The sequence below is a fragment of the Lytechinus pictus genome, chromosome 11, assembly GCF_037042905.1.
Source record: "Lytechinus pictus isolate F3 Inbred chromosome 11, Lp3.0, whole genome shotgun sequence".
Lineage (NCBI taxonomy): Eukaryota > Metazoa > Echinodermata > Echinoidea > Temnopleuroida > Toxopneustidae > Lytechinus > Lytechinus pictus.
In genome coordinates, this window is record NC_087255.1 from 10473085 (window position 1) to 10497199 (window position 24115).

Here is a 24115-nt window from a genome sequence, read left to right on the forward strand (position 1 = left end):
GCGATACCATACCGGCGCACACACACTTTTCTCCTTTTTCAGCCTTTTTATTCACGTGTACACAGACGGGAAACGCCGGTAAATTTTACAAAACATAATTTGAGGATAATAAGTTGTTTCTACTTTATGTATGTAAATATTTTTTTTTGAAAATGAAATGAAATTTGATATTTCATTAATGGGAACTCTTCTCTGGTAATTATATTATCGTTCTCGCCAGGAAATTTGCCTTTCTTTCGTCAGTCGCTCCCACGACTGCACGAGTCGAGTCACTGCAGTCTGCACTGCCATGACTGCGAGTGTGTGTCGGGCCGGGGGTGTGTATGTTGGGAATTGGGCAGTTGGGACGCCTCCCGTCGGGATCGCGCTTTGTACCGGAAGCGTCGCGTACCGGAACGGCACCGTCATGACAGTCGGTGACGGTGTAACTGCGAATCTGGTGACTGGCTTCTACAAGTTCTAGGCACACATGATCCGCCGGCGGATTCAGTGCCAATTTCTCCCACAATTTCCCTTCAGCAGATGCATCATTCATGCACGTAGGCAGCGTATTAGTATTAGACAGCTGGCAGCCGTCTGTTTCGAGGAGTTTTTTTTTTTCCTCGTACACAGACGGCTCGCTTTCATGCAGCCACCATTGGCATTAGGCTAATTTAGGGTACTTACAATGCAAAATCCTTTGTCGGGGCTCTTCAATTTTTGTCTTTAATGAATAAAACTTTTGAAAATTAACGCGACAGAAATGCAAATTAATATTCCCTCTTGCCGGGCATTAATTGCCAAAAACAGGGGAAAAATCAAGTTAAAAGTAACAAAAACAGCGACTTACCTCGACTGTCGCGCAACTTCACTTCCCTGTTTTATCTGAACTTAATAATAAACATATGGCCATTGAGTCCCCTGTACAGATCGCGCTAAAACTTCGGTCTCTGTATTTGGTGAGTGAAGCCCACGGAGTTCAGCTGAACATCCAACATAACAGAGACCGAAGCTTTTGGTCTAGTAGCGTATCATCAGGTATGTGGTCGTGGCCGCGGCGCGCAAACTCACTAGCCCCCCCCCCCCCCCCCCCCCCCCCCGATATTGCCGGCCAGAGCCGCGCATGCGCTGCCGGAGGGTGATCTCAATATGATTCACGTAGACGTCACGTAGCTTAGTCAATCTGAATTGAACCAAATTCGCCGAGGAACCAAATGTGCAAACATCAAATCTGCGGATATGGTTCCAACAAGAATCCGAGTATGAGCAATATCTGCTGGCGGAATTGGTATCCACCGGTGGAACTAAATCTGCCGCTAACCAGCCCATCGCACTCCGCAGTGGGGCACGCACGAGCTCCGCCCTGGCCCAGTCGATCGGGCTGGGGCGGGGCTCCCTTCTTCTTTTTTGGTCCTTGGGTATAGGGAGTGATTGTATTACCGACCGGCCTTGTATTACCGAACACGCGCATCGTATGTGTCAGAAAATAATTTCATATGCTCAAAACTTTGCAACATCCTTCCAAAGCACAGCGACAAATCGTCCATAGACTGTGTACAACGGATAGATCATCTCCGCACAGCGATTCGGATACCGCTGATTGGTCAATCGCGCAGATCACGTCATGACTACGTGGTCGCCAAAATAATTCCTTCGGACTGCGTGCGGAAGTATCGATAGCGATAACGATATCCGGTGACGTTGAGTACGCGGGAAATGGTCTTGGTTCGTGATCGGATCGCTCCGGTATCGATCGAAAATTATCGAAACTCTGCAATTTCATGCATATTCACGCGACGCTCCGAAACCCGGAAGCCAATTGACTTTGTGCACGTTGCGATAGACTACAAATTCCAACAAATACGATGCCATATCGATGCTAATTCGTAAGAATTTGACTGAAAAGCAAGAAGTAATCGAAATTCACTTACCTGTGTGGTATCGGTGAGAAAATAGATCCTCCGAGAAAACCTTTCATAATTCATGTAAAATATAGGAAAGTGAAATTCTAGGTCGATTTTGGTACGAGGTGATAGAGAATTGCACACTTGTTGTTTTGGTGGAATACTGTGTGGGGAAGTGGAAGGCTTGCACTGCGCATGCTTACTGTATTTTCATTCATAAATTGGCTCTCGGCAGTGGCTGGATGACGTCATGTAATAAGCAAAATGTACACGCCCACTAGCATTGAACGCTCAGCTATCCGTTGTACACAATTTGTCGCTGTGCAAAGGGAACTTGAATAGAAAGATGATGAAAAAATTGTCAAAAACACATTTTCAAAGTCTTGATATTCTAAAAATAATAAAATATGGTCAAAATAGCTCATCGGTGATTTAGTTGTTTTCTCAATTTTTCCTATAGAAAACACACGTTCGGTAATACGATACCTTTTTCAAGTGGTAAAAAATTTCACATGCGAAGAAGGGTCCGATAGGAAGCTAATATCGTAAAAAGGAAAAACTATTTCGGCAAAATTTTTACATATCTTTATTTTGTAAGTAATAGTGTATTTTTGGTGAAAGTTTGATGAATTTTAAGAGAATAATGTGTTTGATATGATTGAATTCATGGAAAGTGTTCGGAAATATGATCCACTACCATACCGTACACTACCCAATGCCCCACCTAGACCAAAAGCTTCGGTCTCTGGAATATGTTGGTTCCGCTGAACTCCGTTGGCTTCACTCACCAAATACAGAGACCGAAGTTCTAGCTCGATATGTACAGGGACTTAATGGCTATATGTTTATGTATTAAGTTTGGATAAAACAGGGAAGTGAAGTGGCGCAACAGCCGAATTAATAAGTCACTGTTTTTCCCCCTTTTAAGATTATTTTTCCCTGTTTTGGTGCATTTCAGGCCAAAACAGAATAATATTAACAATCTTTATTTTGGTACAGTTCTTTTTATATATTTTTATGAAATAAAGACAAAAATCGATGAGCCCCGTCGGGGGGATTTTGCATTTTTAACCCCCTAATGGTGGCTGCATGATAGCGAGCTGTCTGTGTACAAGGAGAAGTTTTAAAAAAATAAAAATGTTAAGAAACTCCTCGAAACAGACGCCTGCCAGCTGTCTATGCCCCACCCTACTTTGCGGCGCATGGTACAATGTAGCTCGAGATCTTGAATTTTTTCTGAACCTGACTTGCACAGTTGCAGGGGATCTAGAAAAAACAGATTCAAATTTGAGAATGAGATAGGATACAAAAAGTTTTCACTTTTCTTAATTTTTATTAATCTTGCTTATCCTAATTATTAAAATCTTTGAAATGACACCATCGTCATGATCATTCTTTTCCATGAAATGCTTCTATTTAGACTAGAGTAACTGCTCCGATGTGCGCCTGGGCGGCAGTGGCCAGTGTGCGGCGCGTTCAGTTCAGCAGACTCAAATATACCACTGAACTCCCCATTACCCCTAAAACACTATGTAGTCTACACCACACATTCACTAGCTCACTACAAAATCATCTGATGACATGGACAAAATCTCGAACAAAAGTGAAATTTTCTTATCTAAAATGACCACATCTTGCGTTAAAAATATGACTCGCTATTTCTTCACATCGCAGTTGAGAAATAAAGGGTTAAAAAAGTGGAATTTTCATGGTTTTTCCGATGTTCATGAATTTCGGAAACGTCCTCATGTACAAATGGCACTTTCGCAAGCAGACGTCAGCCACCATTTTTTCTCGGAAGTCAATGTTACGATAAAAAAATAACAAAAGGGAAAATTACGACAACAACACCGCAAACTGTCCCCTAAATGCGTCCATTGTGTGTACGCTTGCTATTTTCACATGCATTTGCAATGGAACTGTGCACTTAGCAGTGTTCGTGTGCCGTTTTGAAGCGAATTGCAGCTGCCTCACAGAGCTCGCGGGAGCGCCATTGGAATTGTACATCATGCCACACACTGGAAGCAGGGCTGCCGCACACTGAGAATGCTATCCCGGTCCAAAGTCGTGGTCAATATTGACCATCGCAATTGCCATTGGCCAATTTTTGAGATAACAAAGGAAAGTACCATCAGTCCTTTTTATATGATGTGTATGGATTAAAATAGTTACAGGATGGGAAAAAACCCTTAAGCGGCCACACACTGGTCAACGCAGATACTCTAGTTAAGATATTTTAAAACCAGGAGAAGTCTTTTTATACACCGTGTAGATCAGGCACAAATTAAATAACATGAATGGTTTTCAATTTGACTTTTGTTCAACAGGTCAGTCGCTTTCCAAGCCAATCCTGCCTCCAGACTCTGAACACCAACCCGAAACCATGGCCCACCCACTGATGCATGAAAACATTTGGTTCGACAGGAACAGGTTCCAGGAGGCCGAGGCGAAGTACCAGGAGCGCATTGCCTCCCAGCATAGCGGACTCGTAGTACAGGTAACATGCCCAATGTAGTTGTGGGTTAGATAGATGATCATCTGGGTTTTTTAGACTCTGACATGGACTGATTTAAGAATTGTGTTAACTCATGTTTGATTAGTTTGTTGTACGAAAATTCTTCTGGTTTTTTGTCTCACCTGCATAGCAGAGTGAGACTATAGGCGCCGCTTTTCCGACGGCGACGGCGGCGGCGGCGGCGGCGGCGGCGGCGGCGGCGGCGGCGACGGCGGCGTCAACACCAAATCTTAACCTGAGGTTAAGTTTTTGAAATGACAGCATAACTTAGAAAGTATATGGACCTAGTTCATGAAACTTGGCCATAAGGTTAATCAAGTATTACTGAACATCCTGCCTAAGTTTCATGTCACATGACCAAGGTCAAAGGTCATTTAGGGTCAATGAACTTAGACCATGTTGGGGGAATCAACATCAAAATCTTAACCTAAGGTTAAGTTTTTGAAATGTCATCATAACTTAGAAAATATATGGACCTAGTTCATGAAACTTATACATAAGGTTAATCAAGTATCACTGAACATCTTGCATGAGTTTCACATCACATGACCAAGGTCAAAGGTCATTTAGGGTCAATGAACTTTGGCCGAATTGGGGGTATCTGTTGAATTACCATCATAACTTTGAAAGTTTATGGATCTGATTCATGAAACTTGGACATAATAGTAATCAAGTATTACTGAACATCCTGTGCAAGTTTCAGGTCACATGATCAAGGTCAAAGGTCATTTAGGGTCAATGAACTTTGGCCAAATTGGGGTATTTGTTGAATTACAGCCATAAATTTGAAAGTGTGTTGGTCTAGTTCATAAAACTTGGACATAATAGTAATCAAGTATCACTGAACATCCTGTGCGAGTTTCAGGTAACATGATCAAGGTCAAAGGTCATGTAAGGTCAAAGAACTTTGGCCACGTTGGGGGTATTTGTTGAATTGCCATCATATCTCTATAAGTGTATTGGTCTAGTTCATAAAACGTGGAAATAAGAGTAACCAAGTATCACTGAACATCTTGTGCGAGTTATAGTAGTTTTCAAAATCAGCACTGCTGCTATATTGAATCGCGTGATGCAGGTGAGACGGCCAGAGGCATTCCACTTGTTTTTTTTTATAATCTTTATCATTTTGGCAGATATGGGCCACTTTTCATCTTTTTATGATAGTAGCAACAGGCCCTAAAGATCAGACAAAAAAGAGGAAATTAACAACCTAAATGGCAGCTATAAGTACACCCATGGAAGGCACAAGCTAGGTACTGTAAGCCCCAAAGCAGCTTGATCTGAAAGAAGCAAGATAAGAACCGTATGAATCAGATGATTTTTTTTTTTAATTCAAGCAGACTTAGATGTATATTTTAAGAGGTCACCTAGCATATGAAAATTTACCCAAATAATCATATCGTATTGTGGACTAGTCTTGTGTAACATGTAATGGCCCCAGAATGTTCTGATCAGACAGTTTTCTGGAGCTTCTTTTATAGCCCACCAGCTCAATTATACTACATTGCACTCAGTTTAAATTAGACCTGGTGGGTGTTTCATAAAGCTGCTCGTAAATTAAGAGTGACTTTTAGAACGACCGGTAATCCTCGTGGTAAACAATATTCACCATTAAATGTTCATTGGTCATTATTTAGCGCATAAGAAAGGTTCACCAGTCGTTCTTAAAGTCGCTCTTAACTTACGAACAGCTTTATGAAACAGCCCCCTGATGGAAATTTCAGGGGCTGTATATTAGATTTCTAGGGCTCTGTAGGGCATATCGGGGGCAAAGATTCCCCAAGCCTCCATGAAATTTTTCCCTGTTTGGAACACAAAAACTTGCCTGGTCAGAATGTTCGGGCACTACTGATGACATGACCACTAAATTACTCAATCTATTGCCTGCTCAGAGCTGGACCCAGGTTGTCGCTGATCCAAATTACAAAATTCATTATTGACTTGGTTAAAAATAATTCATAGTATTGGAATTGCCCCCCCCCCCCCTCCGTATTCGGTCCATAATGCTCATCTGACATAGGCTTTAACTTATTTTTATATTCATTGCACACAGGAGTAGAACAACAAATTTTTGTAAAACATCATTTTAGTTTAATCACTTAATTTTTTTTGTACATTCTTCAAATTTATAACAAATCTTGAAATAGTATCAATGATCATGAAGAATGTGCTTGTTAAGGTTTTCTGTGAAAAAGAGAAATTATATATTGAGAATAAAATCTCATAGCCTCTGTCTGTCCCATGTGTGACCTGGGTGATGTTTCACAAAACTTCAAGTTTGACAGAGGATGCACACTGCTGCATAGTAATCAATAGTGTTGTGTTCACATTAGTGTTTAAGCATGACACAAAGTCAAACTTGACTCTGTAAAATACCCCTGTTCATAATAACGTTTCTGGTCGAGCTTAATGATATGTTCTCCAATTTGAATGCAATATGAAGGTTTGGTCAGGTTTAAACTTAATCCAATCTAACCGGTCTGTGTGCTAGCTTGTGTGAATGCTTCTATAGCAACTAACATCATTATCTACATCCTCCACTGTTTACACTTTTGAATGTTTGACGATGTAGTTATAGTTCACTAACATTTATAATATCCCACTGTATAGTGTACTAATAATGTATACATATAACAATGTTTTATCATTCTCTTAGTATTTGACATTTCATTGAACTGCTGTTTTCCTTTTTCATATGCTGAGAATGATTATTGATTAATTAATCAGTTGATTAGCAAATTTATTTGGGGTGTTCCTTTCCAACGATTGGCAAGAGTGCCGAGAAAACAAAGCTTTAGGGATTGATTATAGAGTTGATTTCCAACCTGTTTACTATTCTGGAAATAATTTTCCTGGTATATATATTGCATTGCAATTTGCTCCACATTTTTTAAAGATTGCCACACATAAGTCTTTTGTGTAGCGGATATTTACATGCGTACAGAACGTAGTTGAGAGATTTTCTCTTATGACCAAAAATGCTCATCAGATTAGGTAGGCAAAATTATTCTTCATTGCTATTGATCGTTATATGCCATATGTCATCTTTTTTAGGGGGGGGAGGTGGGCAAGGCCGCAAGGGAGACTTCGGGCCCTTTAACCAAACGCCTTTAGTGACTGATTTTAGTAGTGCTTTTTACAGTTGATTTATTGATCCTAATGTGCAATCAGTTGTGCTATCAATTTCTGAGTCTCGTATGTATCTGTAGATGGTTGTCAGATGCCTTCATTATCACAGGAAGTCAATTAGTGATTCCAACTTTAAAAAAAAAGAGAATTGACTATAATGAAATAGAAATGGAGCTGATGATACTATGAGAATACGTTGTGTAACCTTCTTTTTTAAATCAGTTGCACATACTTTATACTAAGTTAAAGGACAAGTCCACACCAACAAAAAGTTGATATGAATAAAAAGAGAAAAATCCAACAAGGATAACACTGAAAACTTCATCAAAATCGGATGTAAAATAAGAAAGTTATGACATTTTAAAGTTTTGCTTATTTTCTCAAAATAGTTATATGCACGTCCTGGTCAGTATGCAAGTGAGGGAACTGATGAAATCACTCGCTCACTATTTACTTTGTATTTTATTATATGAAATATTCTAATTTTCTCATTGTCCCGTGAAACAAAGTTTCATTTATCCCTGAACATGTTGAATTACCATTGTTTAACATTTTATGGTTCAGTCAAGTTGGTCTTTATTGTCAAATCTGTAAAAATTGAAATATTGTATAATTCAAACAATAAACAAAAGAAATAGTGAGGGACATCATCGGTTCTCTCACTTGCATGTGACTAAATTGTGCATATACTGTAACTATTTTGTGAAAAATAAGCGAAACTTTAAAATGTCATAACTGTTTAATTTTACATCCGATTTTTATGAAATTTTCAGCATTATGCTTGTCTGATTTTTCTCTATTGATTCAAATTAACATTTTTCTGGGGTGGACTTGACCTTTAAGATAATTACAACTGATTATGAAATTGTTTCGCATTATTAGTCTTATCAATAATTATAGATTGTTGGTGTATTTTACACCCAGAGATAAGTATTACACTTATATCAGTGTATTCTCAACATTATCTTTTTGCATTACATGAGTGAGTATCCGACTTGTGTATCTGGAGCTATATTTTAAGACCTAAATCAAAGGCAAAGTCCCCAGTTTTCCTTTTCGCATTTTATTCAATTTTGTTGAATTAAACAATTTTGGTGATTTTAGATTTGGAAAAAAAATACTTCCCTTCATACATGTTAATGTACATGATTGTGGAAGTAAGTCTCTTTCTGAAACCTTTTCTGCTTTCTGTTTTACAGAAAACTGGAGACTTTTTGTCAGTGTCATCTTTAGGAAACACCGTCAAGTGTTTCATTTTACACATTTATGTTTACTTTTTCTTCCTTCTCTCTCTCTCTCTCTCTCTTGTTTTGTGCTTTTTTTCTACACACAGAAATCAGATGGTCCGGCCAGCAATCTGGTTAGCGAAATTGCACGCGCACGTCAGAACATTCAAAGCTCTTTGAGTGCTGTGAGTAACTCACACACAGCATGGCATTTTATGCTAATCTTTATTAATCCATAATATATATTACACAATGTTAACATTTCCAATGTATTATAATTTAGTTCATGTTGTGATGAAGGTTATATTAAAAAAAAAGTCAGATCATCAAAATTGCTTAAGATTGTTTGGATATACAAGTCCAAGTGGATTTCCATAAATAAATGTACAAAGCTGAACAAATAACATGTATATTTAAATACTTTTGGGGGAAGGGTTTAGTATATTTACAAATTATTAGGGTAACAATTCTTGCAAAGATTTCTTTAGATCATTACCAGACAACAAATTAGGTTAGTTTGGTGGAGGTTTAAACCAGTTATTTGTCATAAGACTTAAAGGGGAAGTTCACCCTGACAAAAAGTTTATTGTAAAAATAGCAGAAAAATAATAAAAAATATTGCAGAAGGTTTGAGAAAAATTCATCAAATAATTAAAAAGTTATTAGAATTTCAATTATTTGATTTGTGACATCATATGCGAGCAGCATTCCTACATAGCGAATGGTAAAAAATCAATGAAATGTCATTTTCTCAGAAAATTGAAAATGGTTTTCACTGTACCTTTTGTATAACAATAGACAAATCATTCCACACCCGATCATGAATAAAAAACAAAATTAAGTCATCAGGAACCATATAAAATTTGAAATTCATGCATTTTATATTACATAACGCATGGGACAGCTGCTCGTTTATGACGTCACAAATCCAAAACTTTGAGAACTAATAACTTTCTTACTCTTTAAAGGATTTTCCTCAAACCTTCACCAATGTTTTTTACTGCTATTTTTACAACAAAGTTTTCTTCAGGGTGAACTTCCCCTTTAACTTTTCTTTTGCATCTTGATAGTATGCAGCTTTTAATTCCATGTCCATATTTGAAATCTAAAATGAAATTAAAAGATATTTTATCTGTCCTTTTTTTGTGCACAAGTAGACTGGTCGTCCTACCGTATAAAGAAATGATATGCCAGTATTTAATTAGGTCTACTGCAAGTATGAATCGCATACGTAAATCAATTTGTGAATCAATCTAAAGATTATCAAACAAAAAATTGGGACAAAAGAGGAATGATTTTATGGGGTATTATGGGGGAGGCATTATGTAGCCCTGCAGGCTATTTTGAATTATTGATAATAATTATGTAACAGCTCCTCACTAACCTCATTTGCATTGTTCGTCTTGTGACTCATGACTTTGTCTATATGTTTCTTGCAATGTCGCTGGCTGTCTTTTTTGTATTTCTTTTCTTTTTACCCTTGACCCCCTCAAGACCTCATACTCAAAATAATATCTCTTTATTAATTCAAACTTTGTATAAACCCTAACAAATTTATTAAATAGTTTACTAATTGCATTGCATGAAAGTAAGTTAATTAGTGCATGATCTTGTGTTATTGGTCATAGATATTATTTTTATAATGTTGATTTGATTTGATGTTGATTTTCGTTTGTGTAATAATTTGGTTGATATTCCCTGTAGATTTTACAGATATTTTTTTTTTTTGGACCTATTCTTGGATATATTAGTGTCTAATACAATTCAGTGTTTCCAAAATAAATATGTCTGCAAGTACATACTGTATATCTTCTCTTTACTTAGATCATTTTAGAGTTCACTTATAAAACAAGAGAATTGCGTGTGTTCAATATTGTTCGATGATCTGGTTATGTTTGTACGCACAGTAACACAAGTACTCATCCTCAAAAGAATCAACTCCAAGCTCCCCTTCTCTTGTAAGAACAGGCTTGCTTTTTATGCTTGTGCTACCACAAGAAAAAAAAATGAATATCAATCTTTTTTTTTCTTTTTTTTTTGGTGTGTGTGTGTTTAAATCAGTCACGTGGTAAGTTCAAAATGTTTTCCTTAAAAAATGAATAAAAACAATTTTGTATCATCTCTCCCACATTGAAAATACATGAAAATTCTATTGATGATTTGTTAATAAATATTCTATGAGTCAGATCCATCACACTCCTACTTTGCAAGAAAAAATTAAGTATTTTTTTTATTGCATATCATTTTAAAAAGCTTGCTTGCCTTTAGTGCACTGATTTACCTGCAACTGTTTCAGAAAAACAATGCAAAACATCAAATGCTGTAGTTAACTTGTTATTCAAAATATATTTTTGCTATGAAAACAAATTTCCAATTGCAATCTTATTTGTCCTTTTGTGTTTACCCCCACTTTCTTTGCCTCTCATCCCCTTCCCCCTTGTTCTCTTTTCCCCTCTCTCTCTCTCTCTCTCTTTCTTTCAAAATTTGGTCTGTCTGTAGGGAGTTGGTCTCAGTGTGGGTGTGGGTGTAGACAACCCAGAGATCTTGGCCCGTCTTTCAGCGGTGGAGAAGGAGAACGCAGACCTCAGAAAAAGTAAGAGATCAAACCGGCTTTCTCATTGTTAGCTTTCCCATGGGTGGATTTACCATATTTCATTGATGTAAAGTTTTTAAGGGTTTGTCAATGTCTTGTAATACAATGTGTCCCAGAAAAAACAAAACCAAGAATTATCAATGATTTGTCATAACTATAATAATGATACTAAATAGGTTCATTATTGCGGAATGAAATAATCGCTAGAGAGTATTCATTTGTCTCGCAATCTACTATGGTCAACGAGGAAATTCGTGATCACTCTCGCAAAAAGTGTTCACTAGCTTACAAGTTCACAAGCTTTCGAGTGCCTGACTTGATAAAGAGTTGCAGCGGCACTCGAAAGCTCGTGAACTTGTAAGCTAGTGAACACTTTTTGCGAGAGTGATCACGAATTTCCTTGTTGACCATAGTAGATTGCGAGACAAATGAATACCCTCTAGCGATTATAATAATGATAGTATGCAGCATTTATATAGCTCTTAATACAAATGTTTCTAAGCGCTGCATACTATTACCCCAGCTCACGAATACAGTAGGCAACTAACCTATCATTGTAAAGCTTAGAATCTCCTCTTTCATGTGGTATATCTCAGAAAATTACTCATTTATGCATGAGTGAGTAAAACCAATTTGAAGAAAGGTTACCAAAAAGTCACTTATTGGGGGAGGGGGGGGGGGTTACTGAATTGTTTAATATGTTCAATATCTGCTGTTCAATTCGATAACTCAATCACAGAAAATGGTCAAGATGTAATAAAGTTAGTTTTATATGAAATCATGCTTGAATTTCAATAATCTTATAAAATGAACACCTTTTACTAGCTTGCTGTTGACTTTATACTCAACGCTCTGTTTTGTAGATCATTCATGCATAAAATCATTTATTAATCGTGCCATTGCTAAGGGAGGGAATCTGTGAAAACACATTTGTGTAATGGAATGATGGAATTACAAGCATTCTTTCAAAGAGACAGAACTGCAGAAAAAAAAATTGTGCTCATAGTATTCCTTCATTGGCGGTTTTAATGGTAAGCACATGATTGTGGGTAATGCAGAGATGCCAACCGTTACGGATTCGCCGTATTTGTTCCGATTTTATTCCTCCAATTACGGTGTTACGGCAACAATAAAAAGGTTACGGAAAAAACAACTACAATACATGTGTATTGTGTATTGCTTTGCTGTGCATGTGTATATATGCGTGTATTGTGTATTGTGCATGTATATGCGTGTATTGTGTATACATGTATCGTGCATGCAGCGTGTGTGTGGCCAACGGTAAACCAACGGGAGTTTCTGTACTATAATTTATAAACGCGTGCACTGCCTACTACGTTCATTGAGTTATGCTTTTATCAAGGCTTTCTGATTAGAATTATCGATATCCTGGCCAATCAATGCGAGCGACAAGTTCTGAACGCACGCACATAGACAAGCACAAATCAACGGCACGAATCGCGGTATAATAGCGACTGGTAAATACGACTGTAAAGATGATGACGTCATCCAAGATGGCAACTTACGATGACCAACGAAGGAATCGAGGATGACTAAGTTTTGATCATCATTTGAAAGGAATTAGCGGTAACTGCGGTCTAAGGTACGATGTTTCTGAATTTTATATATTTTCTCGTAAGTTTGGATGTAATTATTTTTTCATAATGTGACATTTGATGTACCAAAAACGATCCGAAAATCGGGTTTCCGCCGAATGTTAGATCTAACGTTACTGCTGCATGCTGATACGGAACTCGGGGAGCTCCGGCCCGAAAAGCGGGCCGGAGCTCCTTGGGTTACGTACGTATCAGCTAGCCCAGAGCTCCCTGGGTTAGCTGATACGTTGTCTTAATGTACGGGCCAACAACTCTTCAGTCTATGTATTGGTGAGTGGAGCCAACGCGGTTCAGCTGAACAACCAAAATACCGGTACAGAGACTGAAGCTTTTGGTCTAGCGTTCTATGAGAAACACACAACTAACTACCGTCAGTTTTTCAAACCTAATTGACTTCAAAGTCATCGATCACAACAAGGTAAGAAGCCACTTGGTCCTCCCCCCCCCCCCTCCCCTAAATTTGAGATGGGGGCAGACCCCCCCTCCTAATTTTTTTTTTTTTTTTTTTTTTTTTTTTTTGCTTGTCCAATTTTTTACCTGTGACATGTGTCCATCCCAAAATTAAAGGTGGACCCCCCTAATTTTTTTTTTCTTGGACACTGTTCCGGCCCGCGATGAGTTTCAGTATTTTTGGAGGACACCTAGTGGCATCCCTGTATAAACGATGCTACTTCGCGGGATGTTCCTGAGAAACTCCCATTTGTTCCTGACAAATATGGTAAATATTCCTGACAACCATCCCTTTAGGTTGGCATCTCTGGTAATGTTGGTAATTTCTTGTTGAAATCCTCTTATAGTCACAACTGATCTCCAAGCTGCTGTTGCCAAGCTGACAGAACGCCTGAGTGCCTTAGATACATCAGCTGCTCCGTCTGCATCACAACAAAAACAAGTATGTATTGTACATACCTGCAAACTTTCATGTTTACCCAATAGTGGTAAACTAATCTTGTAATACAGTATCTGTTTTATGAGTAAAATGGACAATTAGAATTTTTACCCTCGTTCATAATGTGAACTTATGAAGAATGAACATCAAAAAGGAATTAGAATTCTTGGTTCTAATTTTATAAAAGATGCCAATTATTATTTTTGAATAGTGATTTGTCTATATTGTGATTCGAAGTAAATACTACTATTAATAATAACATACCAATAATAATAATATTTTAATAACAACATACATGGGTTTGATTCCCATCCATGGCGTGTTTTCCTTAAAGAAATCTACCCACATTGTGCTGCACTCAACCTAGGTGAGGTGAATGGGTACCTGTTAGGAAGAAATTCCTTGAACGCTTGAGCGTCTGCATGGCAGCTTGGCTACAGCCGGGGTAATGATAATTATAAAAACAATTGTAAGTGCAGTAGAGTATATTAATATAGTAGCTTAGCTATATAAATGGTCCATATTATTATTATTTACCTAAATGGTCCATATTATTATTATTTACCTAAATGGTCCATATTATTATTATCATTTACCCAGGGTAGCCACTCCATTTCCCTGCGTATCATGATGATGTTATTATTACCCCGGCTTTAGCTGGGCTGCTTAGGTGCTCAACCATTCTGGGAATTTCTTCCTACCAGGTACCCATTCACAACACCTGGGTGGAGATTGGCAAATGTAGATAAACACCTTGCCAATGGATGTAAGTGCTGAGATGAGGTTCGAATCACGGACCTCATGTTTGATACTCCAGAGACTTACCACTTGTCCACAGCACCTCTTTAAAAGTTTTTAATCATGAGTTTTAAGGATAATCTTTTAATAAACTGAAAACCGCAAAGAGTATAAGGAGCTCTTGCTGCATGATGACATCATGTTTAGTAGTTTGTCTGCTCTATGAATATACTATGATGTTTTGTTTTTTGTTCTCAGACAAAACCAGTCCAAAACGGCAAAGCCGATGATGACGACGAAGACGATGATGACTTTGACTTGTTTGGGGTGAGTATAATGATAAGGAAAGTGTTTCATAAAGCTCATCATAAGTTATAAGCGCCTTTAGAAATGACTGGTGATCCTTTCTTGTAATAGCTACACACTACATTAGATTTCCATCAGTGTTGATTTAGTTCCTAAGAAAGGGTCAACAGTCGTTCCTAAAGTCGCTGGTAAGTTACGAACAGCTTTATGAAATACCCACCTGTTATATGTAATACTAATCAGACTTACTGGAAGTATCGTCGGCGGTCATCCGAACCATCGACAGTGTGAAACCCATTGCACAAAAAATCGGTATCAAAGTTTACTAAATTTGCACTTTTTGTCCCAACCCTTACAAGATTTTTATCACGAGAAATATGCATGGTAGGAAAGACCCAGATAAGTGCTTAACATTGATATCTTTATTTTTAAACAGAACCAAAACTTAGAGAAGATATTACAAAGAGCAACATGCTTGTAATTTTGTCCTGAGCGGTATAGATTTCCCTGCACAAAAATGCCATAGGGGATACAACAACCCTGACATTTATGTCAATGTGCGTGATCAAGCAAAACGTTTTCATATTAAGTGCGTGCAGCTGTTGTTTGCTTTGCTACAGTACACGTTTCTAATGAGATTTGCGCATTTTATCAAAAATTTGTATGGCATCGCCTTTAAAATCCCCCAGATATCTCAGAAACTAAAATAAATTGCTGTCTAGAAACTTACGTATACTATAGATTAGGACTTGTACTTTCATTTTCTGCAAAAATTTTAAAATCAATTTTACGACCAAATTTGACTGATATTACGTTTGGGATGAAGGCCGCTTCTCCCTCCAAGTTTATTGGCAACATCAATATCATCTTTAATAATAATAATGATAATAATAATACAGGTATATTTACCCAGGGAAGCCGCTTCAGTTCTGAAAACTGTTCTCCCAGCGGAGCCTGCTATTATTATTACCCCGGCTTTAATAGGTGGATCTGTGCTTTGTCTAGACCAGTCGCCGTAGCACCAAGAAAAGGAATACTGAAACAACCATTCAGCATCCTAAGCACACAAAATCATCCTTTACCATCATGCAATTTTTTGTTGTAATCATGTAATCCACAAGTGAGATCTTAAGAGGGGGCATGATCCACACCCCCCCCCCCCCCCCCCCGGACTAACCAGAATTTAGAAAATGCCTTTAGACTCGATTATAGGGGTTAAGGTTGTGACGGAACGTGTGTGATGCAGAATCTTGATGGCGTTCTCGTAACTTTCACCGTGTTTACAAACTCTAGATTTTGTGAAGACACAATTTCAGATAGCAGCACTCTACATTTAGTTACGTCGGGAAAGATCAGTACTGTAACCATTGTGTTGCCGGTGCGCTTTCCAGTGTTATGATGACGTGACAATCACCCAGCCTAGCTTTCTGCGGATTGGGGGGATGGGTCGAGAAATGAGGCGATGTGAAATGGAATGTCTCCCCGCACATATCGACACTTTTTACATACCTCATACTAAGATTGTTGACTTTGACTTGTTGTCAATTTCTTCTATCGTACCCTCTGATAGTACTTGTAACCCCTGCGGGCAGGACCACAAGATGTGTTGTTACACGCGCATCTAGCTGGCTGCTTAACTGCGCTGCTGCTCGGTCATGTACGCGTGCACAGCCACCGGCGCGCTGGCCAGATGGATGTATCGGTTACCCAGCCAGCAGATCAGCAGTGCAGCTTGTTTAGATTACAAAGTGATTAAGTAAATCAAATTAGATTACAGTTGCACCAGTGGTCCTAAAATTGGAACCCTTGGGTCTAGAGTTTTGTTATTAACGATGAGATATATAAAACAAAGTATGGACTTCTCGGCAGGGTTGTTGATTTTTTTGATTTTTTTTTAAAAATCAAAAAAATCTGATTATTTTGATTTAAATCGGATTTTTATGATTTAAATCAGATTTTTTTTTTTTTTTTCCAGAGAAAAATAATGGTCACACTTAACAAGTTTTAAACTATATTTAAACTGTTTTACACCAATAATAGTGGTCAAGTAGTCTTTTGAACATTGTGTATTGTACTAATTGACACAATAATCCACTTATATTAGGAGTGGGCTATAAATGGGTGATTTTTAGTTTTACTGTGACAACAGTTTTTTTGTGTTCCTTTTACCTTATCTCAACATGAAATGACAATATTTTTTGTCTCGGGTCCGAGAAAAAAGTGTGCCGGGCCAAAATCCAAAATGGCCGCCAAAACCCCCAAAAATCACATTTTGGGCCACAACTTTTTTATTTGATGGTCTTTTTCTCTGGTTTTGGTGTCTATTCATATGTTTCTGGGGGCAGGGAATATGTTTTTCCTAAACTTAGTACTTTTAAATCATTATTTGTAGTTATAAGGTGATTTTACTTAAATTTACCACTTTTTAAAGCCAATTTTTCAGCCAAAAAGTAGATTTCATCATTATGTGGTTCTTGAATATTAGACGATACCAGTTGAACAGTAGCAGGCAGCTTTATATAGCTATATTGCTTTTATTCCTCTACTTTGGGTTTTTACGGATATTTGCGAAATATATCTTATCAAATAAAAGAAAATGTCATTTATCTATAGGGGCTATACGGTATAAAATGCACTGTACTGTACATACTACACTGCATATATCCATGCATTAACCACCATGACATATGAAAAGGACTGTATATAAACTATAGTGTCATAGAAATGAGCTCCTAATATTTAGAATTAGATTGTGAATTGTGAATTTGATTGCTTGTCAGTTGATGTATAATACATGATAAAACCAGCAACGTAAATTGCACAAAAATATCACATATACATGTATATCATATACGTACATCACATTTTTAACCATATCTTCTCCATTTGGAGGCTTTTTTTTACCTGGTTGTGGTGTCTAAACTGGCCTATATTTATGGGGTCAGTTAAATATCATGGTAACGCTGATCAACAGCAAATCAGAATCAAGGATTCAATGCAAGTTACCATTAAGTTAAGTTAACATAATGGTAAATTTTTATGCAACGGGGACCAGAATAGCTACAGTGTAAATGCCATGATGTGGGGTTAATTACCTCTCTCCGCCCCCTGAATTAGCATATTTGACAAAACGTCCTCAATTTCTGAGACAAAACATATCTTCAATTTCTGAGGCATCTAATTCTAAACCTGAGAGCTCATTTCTATGACACTATAGTTTGTACAGGCGTTGTTAGCTGTCATGGTGGCCAATGCATTTATGCAGTGCAGTATGTACAGTACATTGTATATATGTACTGTATAGGCCCAATGGATAATTGACATTTTTATTTAATAAGATATATATTTCACAAATATCCGTAAAACCCAAAGTAGAGGAATAAAAGCAATATAGCTTTATGAAGCTGCTTTCTATTGTTGACCTCGTACAATCTAATATCCAAGAACCCCAGGACGATAAAACCTACTTTTTGGCTGAAAAAAAACTATAAAAATTTGAAAATTTAGGTATAATTACCTTTTAACTCTACAAGTAATGGTTTAAAAGTACTAATCATAGGAAAAACAAATTGCCTGCCCCAACAAACATATGAATAGACACCAAAACCAGAGAAAAAGACCACCAAATAAAGAAGTTGTGGCCAAAACTGTGATTTTGGTGGCTTTTGGCGGCCATTTTGGATTTTGGCCCGGCACACTTTTTTCTCGGACCCGAGACAAAAAATATTGTCATTTCATGTTGAGATACATTACAAGGAATAAAAAAAAACTGTTGTCATATTGAAATTACAAAAAAAGTATTTTTGACCCATGTATAGCCCACTCCTACTTATATACAGGTAATTTTTTTTTTTTTTTTTTTTTTTTTTTGCATTATAGAGAGGTACATTTTATGGAAGCCCAAGTAATGTTATGTATTATGTATACATTTAAACTCTTGAAATTTTTATATCAGTCAGTTCAAAACATCCGAAGTGTTACTCCAATGCATGAAGTACTCAAAGAACTTGAGAATTTCCAACAAAATTGACATTATTAAAGGCCTGTAGGATAAGCACCACTGTCCACCACATCATTGATGTGCTGTTTTTCAAACTATTACATGAACAAGCAAGCACAGCAGTTGTATTGCTGCATACAGTAACACTTGCCCAGCAACTTTCCCATTTTTAAATTCTTACTTATTAAGTATACATGTGTACTTTAAAATTGTGTAATTGAATGTATGGGTATTGATAAGAAAATACACAAGCATGCAAAAATACATGTAATTCTTATCAAATGTACACATATGCCTTCAACTTAAGTAATTGAAAGAATGGGTATTAATAGTAACAAGAAGGAGGTACGTACAAGTAGTTCAGCTGTTTTGTAAAAGTATCCAAGTTGTGGACTTTGAGCACCTTTGTAGATTTTATATATTATTTTATTGAAGATTTAACAGTTTGGTGTACATACAGAGAGTTATTTATCATTACTTCGTTAGAAACTTGTTGTTTTCATCAGTTTTGCTTGTTTCACAATTTGAAAATAAAACAGTGGTGTTAAATCAGACTCCATGAGGGTGTATCATTCTTTTAAAGTATCTCTAAAGCATGTGGAACAGAAATGAAAATGATTACATTGAAAGTATCTGTTAAGAAGAAGAGAAAATAGAGAAAACTAATTTTTTTCATAAAAGTTGATTTAAATCAGTGATTTTTTTGAAAAAAATCAAGTGATTTAAATCGCGATTTAAATCATGATTTAAATCGACATGATTTAAATCAAACAACCCTGCTTCTCGGTATTCAGATGGCAGTGGAAATCACCACTCCCTTGGTGCTTTTCATACCAGCCCTTCTATCACCCCTCAGCCAAGGCCTCGGGGGGGGGGGGATAGAAGGACCGGTATGAAAAGCACCGCATGAATTATAATTTACAGTCATCCTCGTGTGCAGTCAATATTTGTATAGCAATTCATAGATGTTGCGTCAGAGATCTAAAACTTGTATTTGTATTGCAGGAGAGCGATGAATCAGAAGAAGAGAGTGAAGAGAAGAAGAGGCAGACGGAGGAACGCCTGGCCAAGTACCACGAGAAAAAGTCCAAGAAGCCGGGTCCCATTGCAAAGTCTAACATCATCTTTGACGTGAAACCTTGGGACGACGAGACAGATATGGGCGAGTTGGAGAAGGCCGTTAGGAGCGTTCAAAAGGATGGCCTGCTATGGGGTGCTTGTAAGTAGGATGATACATGTACTTCTGCTAATAAGTATAATAATAATAATAGTAAGAATGATGATAATTATAATAATATGGCCAAATTTTTACTCCTCTGCAATTTGTGGAATATTTGCCCGAACTCTTGGAATGTTTCTGGTATTCCATTCTGAGCCATCCAATATGATATAAGTATTGAATGGCTTGTTCACACCCCCCCCCCCCTTATATTAAATATATTTATATCAATTTTCATGATTGGTCACTTGATGATGATGATCATCATCATAATGATCATAATAACGACGATAATGGCTGATTATGAGAACGGTGATGCCAATGAATATGGTGGTGATGACGATAATGATGGTCATAATAGTATTTGTAATGAAGATTTTGATGTTGATGATGTTGATGATGATGCTGATGATGTTGATGGTGATGATGATGATGTTGATGGTGGTAGTGATGGTAATGACGATGGTGATGATGATGGTGATAATGATGATGATAATGATGGTGATGGTGATAATGATGGTGATGATGGTGATGGTGATGGTGATGGTGATGGTGATGGTGATGGTGATGTTGGTGATGATGATGATGATGTTGATGGTGATGACGATGGTAATGACGATGGTGATGATGATGGTGATGGTGATAATGATGGTGATAATGATGGTGATAATGATGGTGATGATGATGGTGATGATGATGATGATGGTGATGGTGATGGTGATGTTGGTGATGATGATGATGATGATGATGATGATGATGTTGATGGTGATGATGATGATAATGGTGATTATGGTAATGACGATGATGGTGATGATGATGATAATGATGGTGATGATGATGATGATAATGTTGGTGATGTTGATGATGGTAATGACGATGGTGGTGATGATGATGATAGTGATTATGGTAATAATAATAGAGGTAAAAGAGATGATGATTTTCATCACTATCATAATCAAGTTCTCAAATATGATGTAAAGTTTGTATGCGGAAATGATGTCGGTGATGAAAAAATAATATAGGATTTGTATAGCGCACGTATCCACCTTGCTAGGTGCTCCTATACTACCCCGGCTAAGCTAGTCTACCGATTCTGGTGCGCACAGCTTTTTGAGGAATTACTTCCTGCCAGTGATTAGACTGATGATGCCAACATTGATAATATGCTTATTTTTCCCCCCTCTTCTCTCTCGTCTTTCAGCCAAATTGGTCCCTCTAGCCTATGGTATCAAGAAACTTCAAATCACATGCGTGGTAGAAGATGAAAAGGTCGGCACTGAAGACATAGAAGAAGGCTTGGAAGCCTTTGAAGACTTGGTGCGTATCACCTACCAGCAACATATCTAGAGATGCAGATGGGCAATTCCGTACAATAATCAACCTTCTTTGTACATCCGACCCCCATTTTTCTCAAGCCTTACTTCACTACATAAACTGACCAAGTCATGGTCATTTGAGAGCATTACAGACTGTCAAAAGAACCAGAAATCAGAGACAGAAAATTTCATGAAGGTCCCACAAACTTGGGGTCGGACGTGCATATTTTATGGAATTGCCCAGATGTGATGTGGCTCAGGGGATAAGTCTCTGGACTTTGAATCACAAGGTCTGGTGTTCAAATCCCACCGCAGCACTGACATCCCCTCCCCTGGATAGTTTATACTCTGCACAAAAAACTGTAAATGGGACCACACAATTTTGGCATGGGTATACAAACCGAACATATCATCCTTTGTCTTAATTCCAAAATAAAGATGTTACAAAAGCAATCCTTTCGTAGATACACTTTTTACTATCATAATGTTCCAAAATGAAATGAAGAAAAGGTGCACACTTAAAATTTGTGTTTGCCAATTTTTTTTTTTTAGTAGTATCTTCCATGTTTCAGCAATTTTATTTTAAACACTCATCTTATCTTTTTATTCTTTTTTTTTTCTTCTCTACAGATCCAGAGTGTAGACGTCGCTGCATTCAACAAAGTTTAAATTTCCACCAGTCTGTCGCCCCCATCAACCCTCCCGGATGCATTTATTATTAGAACCCCTATTAACGAGATATTACACCATGCCCCGAACTTGACATAAATGCTGCCCTCTTGTGACAGAAATATGTATCGATCTACAAAATTCCCTTTTCACTCGGAAGAGAACGGATTGAGAAATATCTTTTCTGTTTTATCCACTCCTAAACCATGTTGGGTGGTATTCTCATTGCATTGATTACGTTTCAGAGCTTATTTTTATGGAGTGCCAGTTGTCAACTCATTTGTGACGTATGGAATGCCAGTTGGCAACTCATTCGCTACCTACAGAATATGTAATCATGCTGTTAAAATATCCAAAAGAATTCATTTTGTTTTAAAATGACAAGGTGCGTAACAATGAATTTCAATTTATTCTTTGGTACATTAGTTTTTGTGTGGATTTTGATTAAGAAGATACTAGCATTCCATATAAGGATGTACTAAATTTCTTGCTTAGTCTGGCATCAAACCTGGGTTTGATTATGAGAAGCCACCCGTAATTGTTTTCCATTCCATCACCCATATTGGGTACATTTTATCATCGATGTTAAACGCTACTTTCTTTGACTAATTTGCATTTGGCCTGCAAGTCAATTGGCCCATATCCAATTCTTGTCGGTTACGAGCAATACGTTATTGATAACATTTCTCCATGAAACTGGCCACAGGTTTCCCCCGTACAGCTTGAGTGGTGAGAAACACGTTTCATTTTTTACTTCACTCAGGGTTTTGTAAAGAAAATCAAGATAAAATATTGAAAAGAATATAATACTTCTGCATGTGGCAGGACAATTTTATTAGATACGGGCAAGCTCTGTTAAAATGAGGAAGTGTGGTGGATCTCCCGAGGTTCATCTCTTGCTCATGCCGATATTTTCACGGTGGTTTCATTTATATTATAAATCACACAAATCTACCATTTTGTTTTATCGCCGCAGAGCACGGAACTGTGAAATACAATGTGAAACCGTCTTCACCCGTTATTAATTCAGTCATTTGAAAGTGTGAATCGCAAAGTCCACGAATTAACACACTGTGTGATGCTAGTCTGCAGGCACAGACCCTGATTGAAACTTTGATCAACAAGTGGGTATTCACACAAGACTAGCACTTTCAAAGGGTTTAGTATCAATTGGTCTGATGCCAATTCAACACATTACCAACTCGTCTACTATCATTTGGTCTACCATCCGTTCGTCCACTGTCCACATGGTCCAATTGGCATTTCGTCCACTCACCATTTCGTCTAATAACCAGTTGGTCCAATAGCCATTTAGTCCATATACCATTTGGTCTAATTGGGCGAAATGAATGAAAATGAAATGGATATAGACCAAATGGTTTTGAGACGAAATGGTCATAGACGAACTGGTGATTAGACCAAGTGATGATTGGACCAAATGGTTGATAGACAAAATGTCGATGTACAGAAGGGCATTAGACTAAATAAAAGTAGACCATGTGGTAAGTCGACGAATTGGCAATTTACCATTGAAACTGATCAACAAGTGGGTCTTCACACAAGACCAGCACATTCAAAGCCATTGTAGGCTGCATATTCAGACCACTTAAAAGTGTGAAGGGATTGCTTTGAAGGGTAAAGGGTTTGCACAGCAGAGTAGTGTGACACTGCATTCTTTCCAGTAGTGAAGATTAGTCAAATTTTCAGATTGCCCGACATAGCAACCTATTATGTCCAATTTCAATTTATTTCTAAATCATGGCCATCTGGTAAAACATATAATCCACTGTGTGCGCAATAACAAGGCGAGACAAGTCGTTATCATTGTGCTATTAATATTTGGTTTATTTCATATAAAGATATAACATCTTTTGTAAAAAGATAAGTGAAAATATACTGTAGAACAGAGAAGGGTACACTAATAAAGATGCATAAAAAAACAATGATACATGTATTGATTTTTATTAATTGTGTGTCTTATGGGGTGTTGCAAGAAACTTGCGATTGAACGCAAAT

At 37.4% G+C, this 24115-nt stretch overlaps 1 protein-coding gene across 9 annotated transcripts; it reads left to right on the forward strand.

The window, feature by feature from the left end:
* LOC129270788 (elongation factor 1-delta-like) lies at positions 1-24042 on the forward strand. Of its 9 annotated transcripts, none has more exons than XM_064106690.1 (9): positions 1-78; positions 4211-4380; positions 8861-8938; positions 11253-11346; positions 13760-13854; positions 14848-14916; positions 19901-20114; positions 21316-21431; positions 22061-24042. In XM_064106690.1, exons 2-9 carry the CDS (start codon positions 4267-4269, stop codon positions 22097-22099), a joined length of 819 nt encoding a protein of 272 aa, XP_063962760.1. In that variant the 5' UTR covers positions 1-78; positions 4211-4266; the 3' UTR covers positions 22100-24042. The 9 variants fall into 9 exon arrangements, with proteins under 9 accessions (XP_063962760.1, XP_063962766.1, XP_063962763.1 ...); XM_064106693.1 differs by having other exon boundaries at positions 15-78; positions 8861-8887; XM_064106691.1 differs by having other exon boundaries at positions 32-128.
* Positions 24043-24115: the final 73 nt, after the last annotated feature.

Coding starts and splice junctions, on each gene's coding strand:
- LOC129270788 (XM_064106690.1), top strand. CDS start 4,267: ATGGCCCACCCACTGATGCATGAAAACATTTGGTTCGACAGGAACAGG. Junction 8,939..11,252: donor TTCAAAGCTCTTTGAGTGCT/GTGAGTAACTCA, acceptor GTCTGTCTGTAG/GGAGTTGGTCTCAGTGTGGG. Junction 21,432..22,060: donor TGGAAGCCTTTGAAGACTTG/GTGCGTATCACC, acceptor TCTTCTCTACAG/ATCCAGAGTGTAGACGTCGC.